The sequence below is a fragment of the Seriola dumerili genome, unplaced genomic scaffold, assembly GCF_002260705.1.
Source record: "Seriola dumerili isolate Sdu_G_001 unplaced genomic scaffold, Sdu_1.0 BDQW01000088.1, whole genome shotgun sequence".
In the NCBI taxonomy this organism is placed as follows: Eukaryota; Metazoa; Chordata; class Actinopteri; order Carangiformes; family Carangidae; genus Seriola; species Seriola dumerili.
In genome coordinates, this window is record NW_019174343.1 from 1,546,409 (window position 1) to 1,563,217 (window position 16,809).

Here is a 16,809-nt window from a genome sequence, read left to right on the forward strand (position 1 = left end):
AGGTAGAAGAGACACAATATCTTTCTTTTTTTTTAGTTATTTTTCAGGCTTTTGCCTTTATCTCACTCATAGTGAGAGAGAGAGAGAGAGAGAAAGATAGAGAGAGAGAAAGGAGGATGACATGCAGCTAGGGCCCACAGGCCAGACTCGAACCTGGGCTGCTGGGACAAGGACTCAACCTATTAGCACATGCTCCACCAGGTGAACCACTGGGGCCAGAGACAGATTATCTTTCTTATTCAGTCTCTCACACAGAGCACAGCCTCCATCTGGATCCACAATAATTTATTCTTTATTTACTTCAACTCCAGAACATCACAGACTTTTATTAGAGGCAGGTCTTTATGTCTAACTCCCTCTGTTTGATATGTAGAGTTGGTCATAGTCGTTAGTACGAAGCCTCGTTACCAATGACTTCTCTCTCTCCCTCCCTCTCTCCTGCTCTCTCTGCTGAGTGTGTCTTATGTTTAGTTATTCCTCTGCCTCCTTTGGCAATAATGATACATGGAATGAAAGTAGTTTATTTTCTGTAATAGAGGTGAGGCTCAGTGTATTGGAAGTGCTCCTCCTCTTCCCCGCAGTTCTCCATTAGCTGGGAAACCAGAGCGGCTCATTAGACTGCAGCTCAACACTTCACTGACCAGTGGTGGAAATATCATCAGTCAGTCAGTCAGGCAGCGACATTGTTGATTATAGGGCTGACCGCGCAGTTGTAGTCCAGCCAAGAATTCAATGTCATATAGTAAATATTCCAAATCTTGAATCTCAAGTGTTAACTAACTCTGTGGAATACCCTGCTCTGTGAACATTTTTAAACAACAGCTGAAAACCTATTTATTTAATTTGGCTCTTAATTAATTCCCTCATATTTTACCATCCTTACTGGTTTCTGTTTTTATTTTTATTTTCATTTACATATTTCATCATCTACTGTCTTTCTATTGTCTAATTTCATTGTGCTTCAGTTCGCACTTATTTTATTGTACTTTGTATTTTTTTATTGTAAAGCATTTTGAGCTACATCTCTTGTATGAAAAGGGCTCTATAAATAACATTTTTTATTACTATTATTATCATTATTATTATTATTATCATTGTTAACTTTTACTGGCGGCCTGAGGTCATGTCCCATCATACTAGAAATCAGTGTTGTATTGAACCATGGAGTTTGATTTGGTTGTGGTCTTTCTTTCAGGGCTCTGAAAAGGCCTAAGCCAGTTCTGTCAATGGACCTTTAAGTTTTGAGAGATTTAAATGAACTTGGACAAGAATGAATCACCTGCATATTTTCTGCCAAATACATTTAGGTCCTCAGTCCTGCATCGCTTATTTCTCTTCAGCCTTTGGACTCAAATCCTCACGAATTCATTTTGAGTTCAAAACCTCTGTTCCTGGGGAAGGCTAGTCTTCACTTGAGTCACTACAGACCCAGAGGCAATACACACACACACACACACACACACACACACACACACACCTGTTATGATTGTATAAAGCAGAAGAATTCAAACCTCCACTGATGCAGAAAAAATGTGTCACAGTCATAAACATTCATCATAGTGCTCTTTGCATGAAATGGACAGTTTCATTTGTATTCATCAGAATGATCATTATGATTGACAAAATGAGATCACCGCTAATGAGTCACCAGAAGAAATAAAGAGAGACACATACTGTGCTGTTCACTGCATCCAGGTATGGTGGTTCAATCTTGATCCAGGAAGAAGCTGTGAAAAGTAAACTGTCATGGACTGGTGCTTAAATTCAGGACTTCTTTCAAACACTGGAAATGTTTCAGTCACTGTTTTAAACTGTTTCAAGCAGGAGAGAACTAAACAGATAAAGAGCTAGAACCAGCTGATACTAGAGTGAATGCAGATAAATGAAGCCAACACCGAAGAACCAAAAACCACAGTTCCTCTAATGACCACTAGAGTCTGGCTCCAACAGAGAGTCAGTCTCCATAGACTCCCATGTTAAAATGTCCAACTTTACAGCAGAAATAAACATGTTAACAGCCTGGTACAGAAACTGTTTTGGTCTCTAGAGCGAATTTCCTCCTTCATTACACCTGTTTATATAACTCAGCTGTTCACATTTTATTGAGGCTTCAATTATGTATAATTGAGATCAACACATAAACATTTCCTGTGCACAGTGCACACTAGCTACTTTTTACTTTGTCTACATGTTACCTCAGGTGTGCGCTGAAGTGTCCAGGCTTCTACCCTTCCTCCTCTTCTGACGACCAGACATCATTCCATTCAAATGTTATTTCTGGAAATATTTTCATCTTTGCATAGTTTGTTATATTCTAAGATAGATATCGACCGTTAATGTAGCGCTGATTAATGGTTAATAGAATCCCTGTGAAGCGGAGTGATGTAGATGAAAGTCCCAGTGCTGTTGTACTCATTACCAGCACTCATGGAAGGACTCCTGTCCAATCAAATTACTTGGTCAGAACTAACTGTTGTATAATGTGATTTCACATTCGCTCAGTCAGACTGTCATTCATATGATGTCTAGAATTTAAGATCATCAACTCAAAGGACCTCCAGTATTTGGATTAAGTAGCTTGTGAAAAATGTGACATGTTATTTCAGAGTGTCAGTTACTTATTCAATGAACAGTACATGTGCTCTAATGCCATACACTGTATTTCAATATTTTATTCAGCATCATTGGCACAAACATTATTTTACGGGATGAATTTCATCATGCCTAGTTGTATCTTGTTGCAGCTGTGTCTAAGAATCAGATTGGAGCCGGTATCAGCACATATCCAATATCACAGGACTGGAATCAGGATGAAAAAAACTTTATCCATCCCTATGAAATACAATTAGAAAATAAATATTTTGAATTGATTTACTATGATAAAATTAACCTTAGAGTGAGGATGCAGTGAATGGGACCTGGCAAAGAGAGTTCCTCAGAAATATTGGAAAACAAACGTGTGTGTGTGTGTGTGTGTGTGTGTGTGTGTGTGTGGTGGCAGAGGCGAGGCAGAGTGACAGGCCACATGGCAGCTGAGGGGTAGGGGGTGAGTAGTGGGGGGATGGGGTTGGTCTTCAGGAGGCCAGGTGATGACATGACAGGCTGAAAAAACCTCCACAGTGCTTCAGGACGGAAACCCAGGCTGCCAAAAAGACTCACGCAGGAATCCAGTCAAACAGTCAGTTCTGCTGTTCCCAGCACAAACACGCCACATCGCCTTGACACTCCAGGTTTTCCTCTTTGTTGGCAGCCGTCGCCAAAAACTTTTCTTCTTCTTTCAGAACAGAATGAGGAAGTAAGCACAGACACAGACAGCTGGACATGAAGTCAGCACTTCACACACAGAACCACAGTTCTCATTCTGATACCAGTAAAGTTTAATAACTCAGTCCCACTTAATTAGTCTTAATGACAGTAAACAGAAAACAGGCTGTGTACAGATCATATGTGATATTTTTATTTTACAAATGACTCACCAATTATCACATCTGTTATTGCTTTAGTTTGCTACCACTTGACGACCTCTTTTAGCTCTAAAATGATCAAGAGAGGTATCAGGCCCATTCAGATAAATTCACCAAACAATAATGGAACGGCACTTTAAAGCTCCATATTTTCCTCTTCTCCTGTGTTTTATTTGAAGGGTTGATTCATAAGAAGATATATTTGTTTTGTATTTTAATGTAGTTTTACATCTCTCTCAAGCTTCCTTTGGAGCTCTAGTAACAACAGGTCAGTAAGCCAATCAGAAGAGAGGAGGCTCTGAGCCTCTCCTCTGATTGGCTGACTGTTTACTGAGTGAACCATCAAGGATATAGCAGATTTCAGGCAAACACTCAAAGAAACCAAATCCTGCAAGGTTGGATGGCGGGTCCAGGTGGGCGGAGGCTTGGTTGAGGGTGGTGACTGCTTAGTTGTGACATCACAAAGATCCAGAAGTCCTGACGGCTGGTTTTAAGGCTCAGTGTCTGAATACAGGCTGTGTGCATTTCTCTGTGGACTGAGGCTTTGATACTTTCACAGTATTAATATAGCAGCTAGACCTGATCTATAATCAAACAACACATGGACAGAGACCTTTATACTACAGTATATGGAACTTTAAAGACAAGAATGACAGACCTCGACTGTACTGGTCCACCCAGAGAGTATGGTGGCCATGAAGACAGAGCTGGAGGCAAGGGCCATGGGCTCCACCACTCTTGCATTGGACCAGGATACTGCAACACCATGGGCGGTCATCCAGACACCACCAGACAACCCAGGTTTGCACCAGAACCATACGGAAGGCTCCAGTGTGTACCTCCATGACAAATCCAGCCTGAGCAATTCAATGCAAATTTAATCGGTTCAGCTCATTTCAGAAACCACTTAACAATTGATTTTGTCCAGTTGTACTGGTGGAGGGAGACAGGAGTGAAAATTTACATAACGTGACTCATCAACTCTCCAAAGGGACTTTTGTTTACAATGTTTAAAATTAGCATCAATATAAAATGAAACAGCAGCTAAATCCATGTCATATTAGACTTGCTACTTTTTGTTTTGAAATGATCTTAGCATTAGGGGCTAGCCTGTTGTAGTCCTGTTAGTCTGGCCTAGCCTAGCATGCTAGCTTAGCCTTTTATAGCTACCTGGCGAACTAACTGTGCAACAATTGTTTGTGTCAGCTGTTCAGCCTTTGCAGATAGGGTTCCTCTGCCAGAGACATGTCAAGAGGTCATCTCTCCTAACATTACCTTAGTTGTGATCTTCACCAGCCCTGTTGGTAGTCCTGTTGGCCTGTGGGGCTCCTCCACCTCCACGGACAGAGCCACTGACACAGTAGACGCTAGCCTCTGGGTGCTGGCATCATGTAGGAATAAACAAAGAACCCAGGCACACTCCACCACTAGGTTTAATAACATCGTAATCCATGTTGGCACTAATAATGAAGCAGTCTGAGATCACAAAAGAAAGACTAGCCTGGACATTTTAGTTTGCCAAAAGATGAGTCGCATTGATTAAATGTCTTTGGCCCTTATCTGTGCGGGCTAATGATCAGATGTCGGGTAGGTTTACTCATCACTGTTGTGAGCTGGGATTTGATTTTGTTGATGACTGACCTTCTTTCTGGGGCTGCAATGACCTGCTGAAAGCAGAAATCCTTCATCCTACTGGAATAGACACTGCTATTTTATCTAGGAATATAGACAGGTGTTAAAGTGAGGTTTGGCATTAGGGACTTGTAGGTCGCATTGAGAATGTCTCTGTCTCCTGACATGTTCTCTTCATCCTCAAATACTGTATGTGACATCACAAAGAACTAATTAACATCCCTAGCACTGATGCTGGTGAAGCGTCCCACAAAGCACCTGATAAAACCTCACAAAACAAAGATTTGAGTGATCTTAAGTGATCCTGATTGATTTTATCCCCATATCGTTGTAGGTGCACAGGCCACCAAAATTTTTTCACTAAAAATATAAGGTATCTTATCCAATTCATGTATTTTATAAATATAAGATCACTATATACAAAAGCCTAATTAATAAATGATTAATGATAAATTATGATTCTATCCCTCAGGATAGCGGTTTCTGATCTGACTGACTCCCCCAACATATCCATCACACCAGATTAATACCTTCTCAAATATAAAGCGATAGTTTCCCATCCTTCTATAGTGTTGGTGTTGATGAATTTACTGCTCCATACACTGGTCCATCAACTCTAACTTATTGAGCTATTGCCTGTGGTCCTTTCACTGCAGTGACAGGCCCAGCTGAAAAAATGTACCTGTAACTTAATTAAACACAGCCCTATTTAGTCTCCTGGATTCAGTTGCACATTTTTCTACCAAAACTAGACAGTCCAAGATGGTCTACACCCTCATTCCATCTGTGTGCTTCCCTTACTGGATCTCAGTGCAGCTTTTGACACTATACATCATTGTGTACTTCTAGACAGATTTGAAAACTGTCTGAAAACTTGAAAATTTCATGTCTGTGGACTACCTCTCACATAGTCTTACTTATCTGAAAGAACACCAGTACTCAAAGTTGGCTGGTATGCACCGGTACACAGTACTGGCACTTCTTTATTTTACTCTTTAGCGCACCATTAATTTTTCTTGCGTACCAGCACTTCTCGCAGTTGCTGCCAGTTGTCCTTTCTGCTCTCTCTATTTCAGATTCTTGGGGATTCCTATTGACCCTATATGAACTGCATTACCCAGGGGGCTCTACGTGACTCACATGTTCACCTCTCAACAAATCATATTAATCCTAGCAGAGTCCGTCTGTGCTTATTTGAAGTTCTGTTCTTGCCTTTCTCTCTTTACATTTAGCCTCTTTCCACTGCGATACTGACGATATTCAACTCTATGTGCCTGCAAAGATGGATGGCCATTTTCAAATGATAAAACTTTGAGACCTGCTTGAATGCTGTCTCCTATTCAATTCATGCATAAGATTTGGTCCTTCCTGTTGTAGTGAGGACACATTCTCAGGTGGGTTAATAAAGTTCTGCAGACTCCCTGGAGAGTCCACCAAGAAGTTCCCCAAGAAGACATATGCTCAGTACTTTCCAGATTAACCTCTCACCATTTATAAAAAAAAAAAGTGTCAAAATTTCACATTTGCCAGAGAAAAAACTACCTGTCTCCAACCTGGAGAGGCTGAAGTTTTGATAATCTGATAATACAATTAACAACAGGAGGTGAACTTTCTTTCATCACCTTTTGGGTTGTGAATCTCAAGGAAATGGAAAGATGAGGTGAAAACACTGATGGAACACAGGACAGAGACTCATATTTAGTTCAACAAATGGAATTTTATTTTACAAAGGAAAGTCATTATTAGTTAAACACATCTGATATTTTGTCTCTCCCTCTCTCTCTCTCTGTATTACACACATACACACACACACACACACACACACAGATTGCCATATGTCACTTTTGGGGTCATTACATAGATTTGCATTTATTTCCTGCACACTAACCTGACCCTGATGACAAAAGCTGTGTTAATTATTAATACCATTTTTTTCACTTACTTATAGACATTTAGTCGTAGTAAATATCCTCATGGTCTTGTTTGTCCCTTCCACGCAGAACCAAAGATCCCCAAATCAAGAATTTCATTCATTCATTTTCTACCGCTTATCCTCTAGTAGGGTCGCGGGGGGGCTGGAGCCTATCCCAGCATCCTTTCGGGCGAGAGGCGGGGTACACCCTGGACAGGTCGCCAGTCCATCGCAGGGCAAACACACAGAGACAAACAACCATCCTCTCTCACAGTCACACCTATGGTCAGTTTAGAGTATTCAATCAGCCTAGTCCCCATTTGCATGTCTTTGGACTGTGGGAGGAAGCCGGAGTACCCGGAGAGAACCCACACAGGCACGGGGAGAACATGCAAACTCCACACAGAAAGACCGAACCGGGACTCGAACCCGGAACCTTCTTGCTGTGAGGCGACAGCGCTAACCACTGCACCCAAAACTGTCGCCCAAATCAAGAATTTATTATTTCTAATTATATATTATATTATATAATTAATTTGGTGTATGTGTTTGCCCCAATATTAAACAAGAGCCAGTGTAATGTTTGTACTACTCAAAGTGTAATAGCCTAGTTCCTCTACACTCATATGCTGATGCTGAGGCCCTACTTTTGTTTCAGCCTGTGTTGATTATTATAATGTTTAGTTCTCAGGTCTGCCACAGGCTCGTACTAAAACTCTTCAAACGGTTCAGATGCTGCAGCTACAATTTTAACTAAAACGAAAAGAAAAAAAATAGTGCACATTACACCAGTTTTATCATCCCCTTCATTGGCTCCTTGTCCATGTCAGAGCAGACTTTAAGGTGCTTCTAATCACACACAAAATGATCAGACACCATCATACCTGTCTGACCTCCTTAAAACCGACACTATATTCCATCCCATGCTCTCTGCTCTCAGGATACAGGGCTCCTCTCAGACTTAAAAAAGAAGTCAGCAGGCTGCAGGGACTTCTCCTGTTCACACTGCCTCCTCATAAACTTAAACTTAAAACTCAAACTTTTACCTGTTATTATTCTCCCTCCAGCAGGTTGTTCTTAGACTCAATGAGTCCATTAAACCTAGTAGTATCAGTAGAGTCCATGTTGTCCTGCCAACAAGATCACTGTAAACTTTCTAACCACCACATCTCTCTATACTGTCTGTTTTTTTGTTGTCATTCAAGTACGTGAGGACCCAAGTGGCAACTCAGGCTACATTCACCCTACTATGTTTTCATTTGAAAGTGCATCTGAGAGCTTTGGAAACTCTGCTGGACCCTTTTTAGTTTGAAAACTGGTTTGAAACCTTTGGAAATGATGACGTGGACACCCAGTGTCTCTCCCATAAAGTAGTAATCTGTCCTACCACTGAATGAAGCAACGCCTGTACATGTGCATACAGTCATTTACATGACAGCTGACCAACTGCAAAGGGAAGAAGGTGGGAAGCCATAAGATATGGTTAAAAGCTAACTTGGAATTGTGTTGAGACGTTACTTTTTGTCAAGTTAGTTTAGTTTATTTGAGATTATGCGACAGGATCCATTAAATCTCACAACGATGACACAATAAATTCAAGACGTATTTCCACTTGACAGACACTACACCTGTGCATGATGATCGAAATGTCTCCGAAATCTCTGATCATATAGAATAAACTGTGTGGTGTTTAATGTGTCAGGTTTTTAACATTAAGTCCAACTATTTTTAAAAAAAATCTTTTTCTGGTGCTCTTCATAGGCCAGTATGCATTTATACTTAAGAAATAAGTAATGAAAACACAAAAATGCAGTAGTTACAGTATTTTATCACCTGGTCAAAATCATAAATAATAATAGATATACCTGTAATTTAAATGCTGACTGGACCTTACTGACCCTGAACAGGACAAGAGGTTTTAGAAAACTGAAGGATGGATAAAAGACTGACAGACTGTGGGTGCACTGTGGACAGATCAATGAGTCTTCACTCGGCTGTAAGCCTATAAAAAAATCTGTCATTGGCTCCAAATTCAATATCTAAAAATGTTACTCTATAATTGTTTTTTTTAGCACTGAAAAGGTAAAATCACAACAGTGTGGAGAAAAGCTTTGCCACATCCAGCCAGTATTTATGACCCTCACATGCCTGCAGGCAAGAAGCAAGAGTCCCGCAAATCAATGCTGGAGCTAATTGCTGTTAGAGCTAAATAGAGGGGCCTGGGTTACAGCAATAGGATCAATGTTTATTGTGTGGATGAGCCGGCAATTGTGCCTGAATAAACTCAAATTAGAGTATTTTTGCCCTATTTACATATGAGTAGCACCGAGACAACGGGCAGTAATCCCTCCATGCTGAGATGCAGGTGTAAAACAAAACAGACCAGGGACGTTTTTAAGGTTATTAACAGGAAAACTAGTGTTATAGGATGGTGTCATGCTGTGCTGAGTCTATAAGGCTGGAGGTAAATCATCACCTTCCTCCACCTCCAGGATAACACAGACCAGCAGTGATTAAACAGAGGGGGGTGAGCTGAGTGGAGCAGCAACACAAAACTAAACTAACTGAAATGCACAGAATATTCTACAATAACCTCCTACAAGATATCTTCTAAGAACAAACAGCTGGAAAAGAACTTTTCAGAATAAAAATGACAGAATCAATGTGTGTATATGTTTATGTCTAGAATCACAGAACATTATTTTAAATTCTAGTGGTCACTGTAAAGTTCAGCTGAATTATCGGTAAAGGTATATATAGGTATATATAAATGAAATATTTAAATTTGGTCTTGGATTTGAATTATTTCCTCAAAGGTTTGATAAAACATGAAAAAGCCTTGGAACAAGTAGATAGAGGTAAGAGGAGTTTTACGTCTTGTAAAGTGTGTGGAGGCTGAAACTAAAGGCCTGAAAGAACATGTCACTGCGCCACATATATATATTTTCATTTAAATTTTTTAATTAAGCCTGGAAGGTCATTGAGGTTTCCCTCATTTGCAATGATGCTGACATACACACAAACACACAGAGTTAAAATTCAAAAGAGGACAATACTGAGCTGAGTTGGTTTGAGATCATCAATACACATGTTATATATGTTAGAAAGAACCACATGACAACATTCATTTATTCAACCTGTTCCAAGAACCCCCCTGTCATGTTGACTGACTTTTCTAATACCACAACCTAAGTGGTTATAAAAAGTGAATAACAGTTTTATTAATGATAAATAAATAATTTGTTAATGTTTGATAGTTTAGTTAGAAAACATTATTGGAACAAAAATTAGTTTGGTGTGTGTGGATCCTTCCTGTGAAAAAGATATGTGCTGAAAGCAGGACAGTTTAACAATAAACTTTATTGTCCAAAATGACATCAGTGCACTGAAACAGTACATTTCACTGGGAATTAAATAACTATAAATATACATACGTGTATATATAAACTATAAATAAAAAACATAAGAACAAATATGTATATATATTAATATATATATATATATATACATATTTAACTTGAATGAAAACAAAGAATCAAATGCTGCCTATTTATCTTGACTTGACCCGAGCATTTCCACTGCATTATTACTTCTTAATAAAAGTATTCATATCAGCGCATATTGGAGAATATATGCACCGATACCAATATATCTGTGATAAGCCAATAACGGCCGATAATATTGGCTGACCGATATATCGGTCTGGCTCTAAAATGAATTTCATTTTATTTTGAAACTGTGATAGACCATACACTGTGTTCATCACAGGAGAAAAACCAATGACAGTCAACTCCTCCACTGTCAGTCATCACCTGTCAGTGTCCTAACGATGGAGACGTTAGATAAAGATGAGGCAGAAGATTCTTCACCAGAGACCATGGTCTGATCTGAGGTCTGTGTTTGAAGGTTTAGAAATAAATAAAGATTCATTTAGTTTGAAATGTTTGCTGTGTTTACCACGACCAGACTTCATCACCGACTAAAAGAAAAAATATGAAAACAACAGTAACTCCTTTGATTGATTCAATTGTGTTTTTATGGTGATTTCTACAGGCTTTGAAGCATCTACAGTCAGTCAGTCAGTCAGCCAGTCAGTCAGTCAGTAGGTTGTTTCAGAGTCATTACGGTCTGTAAATGTGGAACAATACAACAATGTGTTGATATAAAAAAGGTGCTTTTGAATACTTCACAACCAGTACTACTACTCAGGTACTCCAGTACTTTAACTCAAGTAAAAATGTGACTGAACAACTTTCCCTTGTATTGGAGGAATATTTGACGGAGGATCTGTACTGTGACTCCAGTGATGGAGCTGTGGACTTTGTTCTTCCTATAATCAAAGGTCTTAAAAGACAAAGTAAGAGTCCTGCCACATATTCAAATGGTTTAAGTCTCCTGTCTAAATGACTTTTTTTTCTTTTTTTTTTTTTTTACATATAGGCTGTTATTAAAAATACATTTAATAAAATAAATAAAACGTGAAATGAAATGTCACATTCTTAGTTTTTCTCTCCCCTCTCCTCCTCCACCCTCCCCCAGCCTGGACGTGTTATGAACCGTCCTGTGCCTCGCTCACTTGTTGGGAGTCCCTCAGGTAAAATGGCCTGCAAACACATGAATTCAACGCGGCCCTTGTGGCGAATAGAAGAGAGGCTGCTGCTCATTGTAGCCGCCACACAACACGGCGGATTCCAGCAAACTTCTTGTATGCCTCTTTAGAGAGAAAGCCTCTCTTTTCATTTGTCCTTGTATACCTCTGACCAAGCTAAGTCTTTTCTCTTTTTCTCTCTCCCTCTTTAATCCGTCCCTCTATTTCAGGAAGAGAAAAAAAAACACAAAACCAGGTTCACGCAGTGCTTTAGTGGCTAAAAGTGAAAGAGCTTGTGTTTTTTCTTTCCTCCTTCCCTCCCTGCGCTGAGTTGAGCCTTGAATCGCTTTGGAAAATTGCTTCTTTTGAATAGAGGGAAGGAGGAACAACGTTTAATAGGATCCAAAGGGAGTCTCTGCTCTTAAACAGGTGGAAATTGGACGTCCTCGAATTTATACCAACAGTAAGTAAGTATATAAGCCGGCGTGGAGAAGGAGAGCTCCAATCTCCGGAGATTAGTAGCTTTCTCCTGAAAAAAAAAAAATCCCCAAAGTGAAAAAGAAAATAGAGTGAAAGCAGCAGCAGCAGCAGCAGCAGCAGCAGCAGACTCACAGAGCCACAGGTCCTCAAACGCGCCTTTAATGATGAAAACATAATTATGAGCGTAATATTTTCAGCCATGTTTCAGATGACACATGTAGCCTCTGTCAGTCGTGCCACCCCCTCTGTCTTATGGCGCGCAGGTTGATGAGGGCGTCTCCCTGTCACTCACTGGAGAGTTTGGGTGCCCGCTGATGTCAGGAGACAGTGATCCGCGCTGAGGAGGGGTGGCCGCTGCCAGCGTGTGACAGAGAGCAGTCGGCTGGTTTCTCCACACCCATCTGACCATTAAAGAGGTAACCTCCAAAACCGGCTCAACTTTCTGCTCACGCGTCCTCCAGGAGCTGCAGCATCTTTTTTCCTCCTCCTCCTCCTCCTCTTCTTCCTCTTCTTCTTCTTCTTCTTCTTCTTCTTCTTCTCCCTAACGAGCTCTGTAATGTCCTGTTAATTTTGTGTGCAGTAGTTAATGAGCATTAATCCATCACCCCTGGATGCTATTGTTGCAGGGGGGATGGCCATTTGAATGCAAATGCGTGACACTGTGACAGCAAGGTGCTTATTAAACTGATGTGTCCTCCTGTCTTTTCTGCTGGGAGCTCAGGAGAGTGAAAAGACGCGGGGCAGCTGGAGGAGAGGGTCGGACTACACCGGGTGTTGCTCACACCAAGTTCTGCTCTGTCGCAAACTAAACACAAACACCAACAACAGAATGGCAAGTTCTGCCTCGCTGGAGACGGTGATGTCCTGCGGGAGGACCGGGCCGTCCGCGGCTCCGAAGACCCTGGCCTTCTCCATAGACCGGATCATGTCCAAGAGCTCGGAGCCGAAGGGGAGCACGGAAGAGCGGTCGGAGGGGAAGAAGCTGCTGGGACTGTGCTCCCCGATCCCCTGCATGATCCCGCTGCAGCCCTTCAGCTACGACCTCCAAGCCAAGGCGCTGATGAACTACTCCGAGCTGTGGAGGGCCAGTTTGAGAGGGACTTTTTGCGGTTCCGCAGCCGCTCCGTGCAAAGGGAACTGCGGCTTGTGCGGCAAAGCTGAGCCGAGTTTGAAGCAGCCGCTGCTGACGCCGGGGAGCAGGGTGGTGAAGCCGCAGGTCATCCACCAGGCCGTGGCCGTGCCCAGCGGCGGCTCGCTCTACTATCTCAACTACCTGGACTCTGCGTACCAGCAGTCGGAGCTGCTGGCCGGACACTGGGTCTCCAGTCCGCAGGCCCAGGCGTCTCTGTCGGCGCACCACAGACTCTTGCTGCTGGAGAACGCCAAGCTGTCAGGGGTCGGGACCGACAAGCTGCCAACACCTCAGTACCCGCACAAAGAACATCTGCCGGGGCAGCTGGACCAGATAGTGAAGGAGAACCACGGCCTGAGCGCCGAGAAGAACGGCGTCAAGACTCACAGCAAGCTGAGCGGCAGCGGCGCCGCGGACGGGAAGCCCAAGAACTTCACGTGTGAAGTGTGTGGAAAGGTAAAGTTTGTGAATCCACGTTAAATGGATGATCCAGCTTCACAGGGTTTTCCCAGGATTTATAATGTTTTAATTCATTTTCCTTTAAGATTATAATGCTCATCAATACATATGAAAACAACATTCTGGCCCAGCAACCATTTAATTCTCTGGGTTAGCAAACACTAAAGTGACACCACGTTTTTATAATTTTCTTTTTTAAAGGTACAAATTTTGAATTTAAATTCTAAATAATAAAAAAAATTATGAAAAAAATGTTTTCAATTAAAACGAATATTTCCCGTGAAAGAACAGACTAAATAACTAAAAATGAAATACAGATTTGTCTAAATTAGATATTTTTACTGACACGTTTCTGACTCACTCCCAATAATAATAATAATAATAATAATAATAATAATAATAATAATAATAATAATAATAATAATAATAATAATAATAATAATAAAATCCTCTGTGTGTTTGTTTCTCCGCAGGTTTTTAACGCGCATTACAATCTGACCAGACACATGCCGGTGCACACCGGGGCCCGGCCCTTTGTGTGTAAAGTGTGCGGCAAAGGCTTCCGACAGGCCAGCACTCTGTGCAGACACAAGATCATCCACACACAGGTGAGACGCGGCGCTTTATTTATCTCTTTTAAAATCCCGCTTTTTTTAAAAATCCATTTTAACACATTTTTCCTCTTTATTATTATTTTCATTTATATTTTGTGTGAAGGAAAAGCCTCATAAATGCAACCAGTGTGGAAAAGCGTTCAACAGAAGCTCGACGCTCAACACGCACGTCCGGATCCACGCCGGGTACAAACCGTTCGTGTGTGAGTTCTGTGGGAAAGGTTTCCACCAGAAAGGTAAATGCTGTCACCTGCACGAGGCTCTGCAAGAGCCTTTAACAATACTGTAGTTTTAATTGCATTAAAATACATACAGTCTTATATTCTGAAAAATTATACAAAGAAAAATCGATTTTTTGAAATGTATTTATTTCCTCCTTCACTCCTGAAATTTTTCTGAAAACGAGAAAAAATCTCCAGTCCTGCAGAGATCATCTCATCTGTTTTTAATGTTGAACATTTTTCAAAGATCAAACGTCGTTTCTCTTTTTTCATCTATTTTTTAATCTTCCTGTTTGAGGAAAAATAAGACAAATAATCTGACTTCATTTGATTCTTCTCTCTTTTTATAAAATCGTATTTTTCAGAGTTAAGGAATTTCTGCACTGAACCTCTGGTCTAATGTTATAATGCTGCTGTTGGATGGTGTCTTGCTGTGTTGCTGCATAGTTGGATTTGAGGCATAGAGAAAAATGAATAGGTTGTTATACTCAATTTTTATTGCATGTCATTTTACATGAGGAACAGTGGCCGTTTATCCTCTTGGTTTAGATTAAACTCTGTGAAGCTGCAGGAAAGAAAAAAATCCACGTTTGTCTCTTGTGAAGGAATCTTCAGAGTCTGCTGAAATAAATCAGAGAGGGGTAGAACATGACCATATGCTGCTGCTCTGAGTTATATGTGAGAGTAATGAAGGGGGAAATAATTGCAGGCCCACCGATGAGCGTGAAGCGATCAGTGGAAATAGGACATGTCACTTTACACGGACTAATTCTCCCTTCAAGACGGCAGCATTTGCTCTGGGTCAGCTGCGAGACCCCGGCGAAGTTGGGAAGCGGGGCTTTTTCGTTGAGTTGTCGCCGCGCTTGATTCTGACAAAGTTTGACAACTTCTTGACTTTGGCACAAAAAACCCCTCTGATTAATGAAGGCGAGGCAGAGCAGAGGGACAGAGGGAGCTCTAACTTCACAGTGAACTGTTGACCTTGGTGGGGAAAAGAAAAGAAGGCCTCTTTCACTTTCTCAGAAGATTCTCACTCTCTCCATTTATCTTTTCTAGTTGTTTCAGCTGAGGAAAAAAATCTTAATTTAATTTTCTGCAGCTTTGCATCATTTCCTTTGTTTGTTTGTTTTTTTTTTAAGTCACAAAACTGGTGAAATTAACCTGAAATCATCCGGATGTTTTCAAAGACTCCAATAAAAATCAGATTCTCTCATGATTCATCTTGCGTTCATCATTCTTCAGATCATCTCTGAGGGTTTTTGTGCTTCAAAATTTTTATTCATTCACGAAAAGAAGTGTTATTCAGTTTTGACTCCGCGCTTTATTTTCCAGAGAGAGAAAGTTGTGCTTAGTCAACTAACATCTGCATTTTAGGCTGTTTTCACTCTTTGTCACACGAGATAAATAAATGTCATGGTGTGTAATTTTCACTCCAAGTCCTCCACACTCATGCAAGGAAGTTTATGTTACATTTAGTCTTGAGAAGTTGTTGTAAAAACACCAAACAGCTGCTTCTAATTTCTCAAATCTGAGGAGTGAATCTTTTTAAGTTTTGAGCTCCTGCTCAGAGGAAATGTGAAGAGCAGCACTTGAGGTTCAGGGAGATTAAACAATTAAAAAATAATAAGTACATTAAAAATGAAAATAAGAGTTAAGGCATGTTATGTGTCTAATCATCCACTCCTCTCATGCACGTGTTCATTATTTTCTCCAGGAAACTACAAGAATCACAAGCTGACGCACAGCGGAGAGAAGCAGTACAAGTGCTCCATCTGCAACAAGGCCTTCCACCAGATCTACAACCTGACCTTCCACATGCACACGCACAACGACAAGAAGCCCTTCACCTGCACCACCTGCGGCAAGGGCTTCTGCCGCAACTTTGACCTGAAGAAACACATCAGGAAGCTGCATGACAACGGCTTCTCTGCGGCCACAGAGGCCTCCAGACAGCTGCAGAGCTGAGCCACACACTGCTGGGTTCTTTTTTGGACTGTGAGGCCACAGAGAGCGGCTGAGGTCCTGCACTTGTGGCTGTGTTGAACAGTTTTTCAAGGTCCAGAGAAAAGGTGGGAAGGTCCAATAAAATTGGACGCAAGCCCTTAATGAGAACTGTGGTAATCTGATGAGTTTTAGGATCCTGCCCAAGTGCACCAACAGTGACACTGTAAAGACCAGAGAAGAAGAGACAACACCACACACTTAACACTGGTCCCGTTCTGTAGGAACTTAATTGTTTTTTTTCTGTCCAGGTAGAATTTCTTCCTGCTTCGTTTCAAGCATCAGACAGGGATGAATCATGTGTCT

The 16,809-nt window shown here is 41.1% G+C and overlaps 1 protein-coding gene across 1 annotated transcript; it reads left to right on the top strand.

The window, feature by feature from the left end:
• The first annotated feature begins 12,821 nt into the window (after positions 1-12,821).
• On the top strand, positions 12,822-16,476 carry fezf2 (FEZ family zinc finger 2). The gene is made up of 4 exons (XM_022745498.1): positions 12,822-13,664; positions 14,141-14,275; positions 14,385-14,517; positions 16,217-16,476. The coding sequence occupies exons 1-4, from the start codon at positions 12,906-12,908 to the stop codon at positions 16,465-16,467; spliced, it is 1,278 nt and encodes a 425-aa protein (XP_022601219.1). The 5' UTR covers positions 12,822-12,905; the 3' UTR covers positions 16,468-16,476.
• The last annotated feature ends 333 nt before the right edge of the window (positions 16,477-16,809 follow it).

What these genes read in the sequence shown, in the direction of transcription:
- fezf2 (XM_022745498.1), top strand. Translation starts at nt 12,906, where the DNA reads ATGGCAAGTTCTGCCTCGCTGGAGACGGTGATGTCCTGCGGGAGGACC. An exon ending in ACAAGATCATCCACACACAG is followed by an intron (nt 14,276 to 14,384) that starts GTGAGACGCGGC and finishes TTTTGTGTGAAG; the next exon opens with GAAAAGCCTCATAAATGCAA. An exon ending in GAAAGGTTTCCACCAGAAAG is followed by an intron (nt 14,518 to 16,216) that starts GTAAATGCTGTC and finishes TATTTTCTCCAG; the next exon opens with GAAACTACAAGAATCACAAG.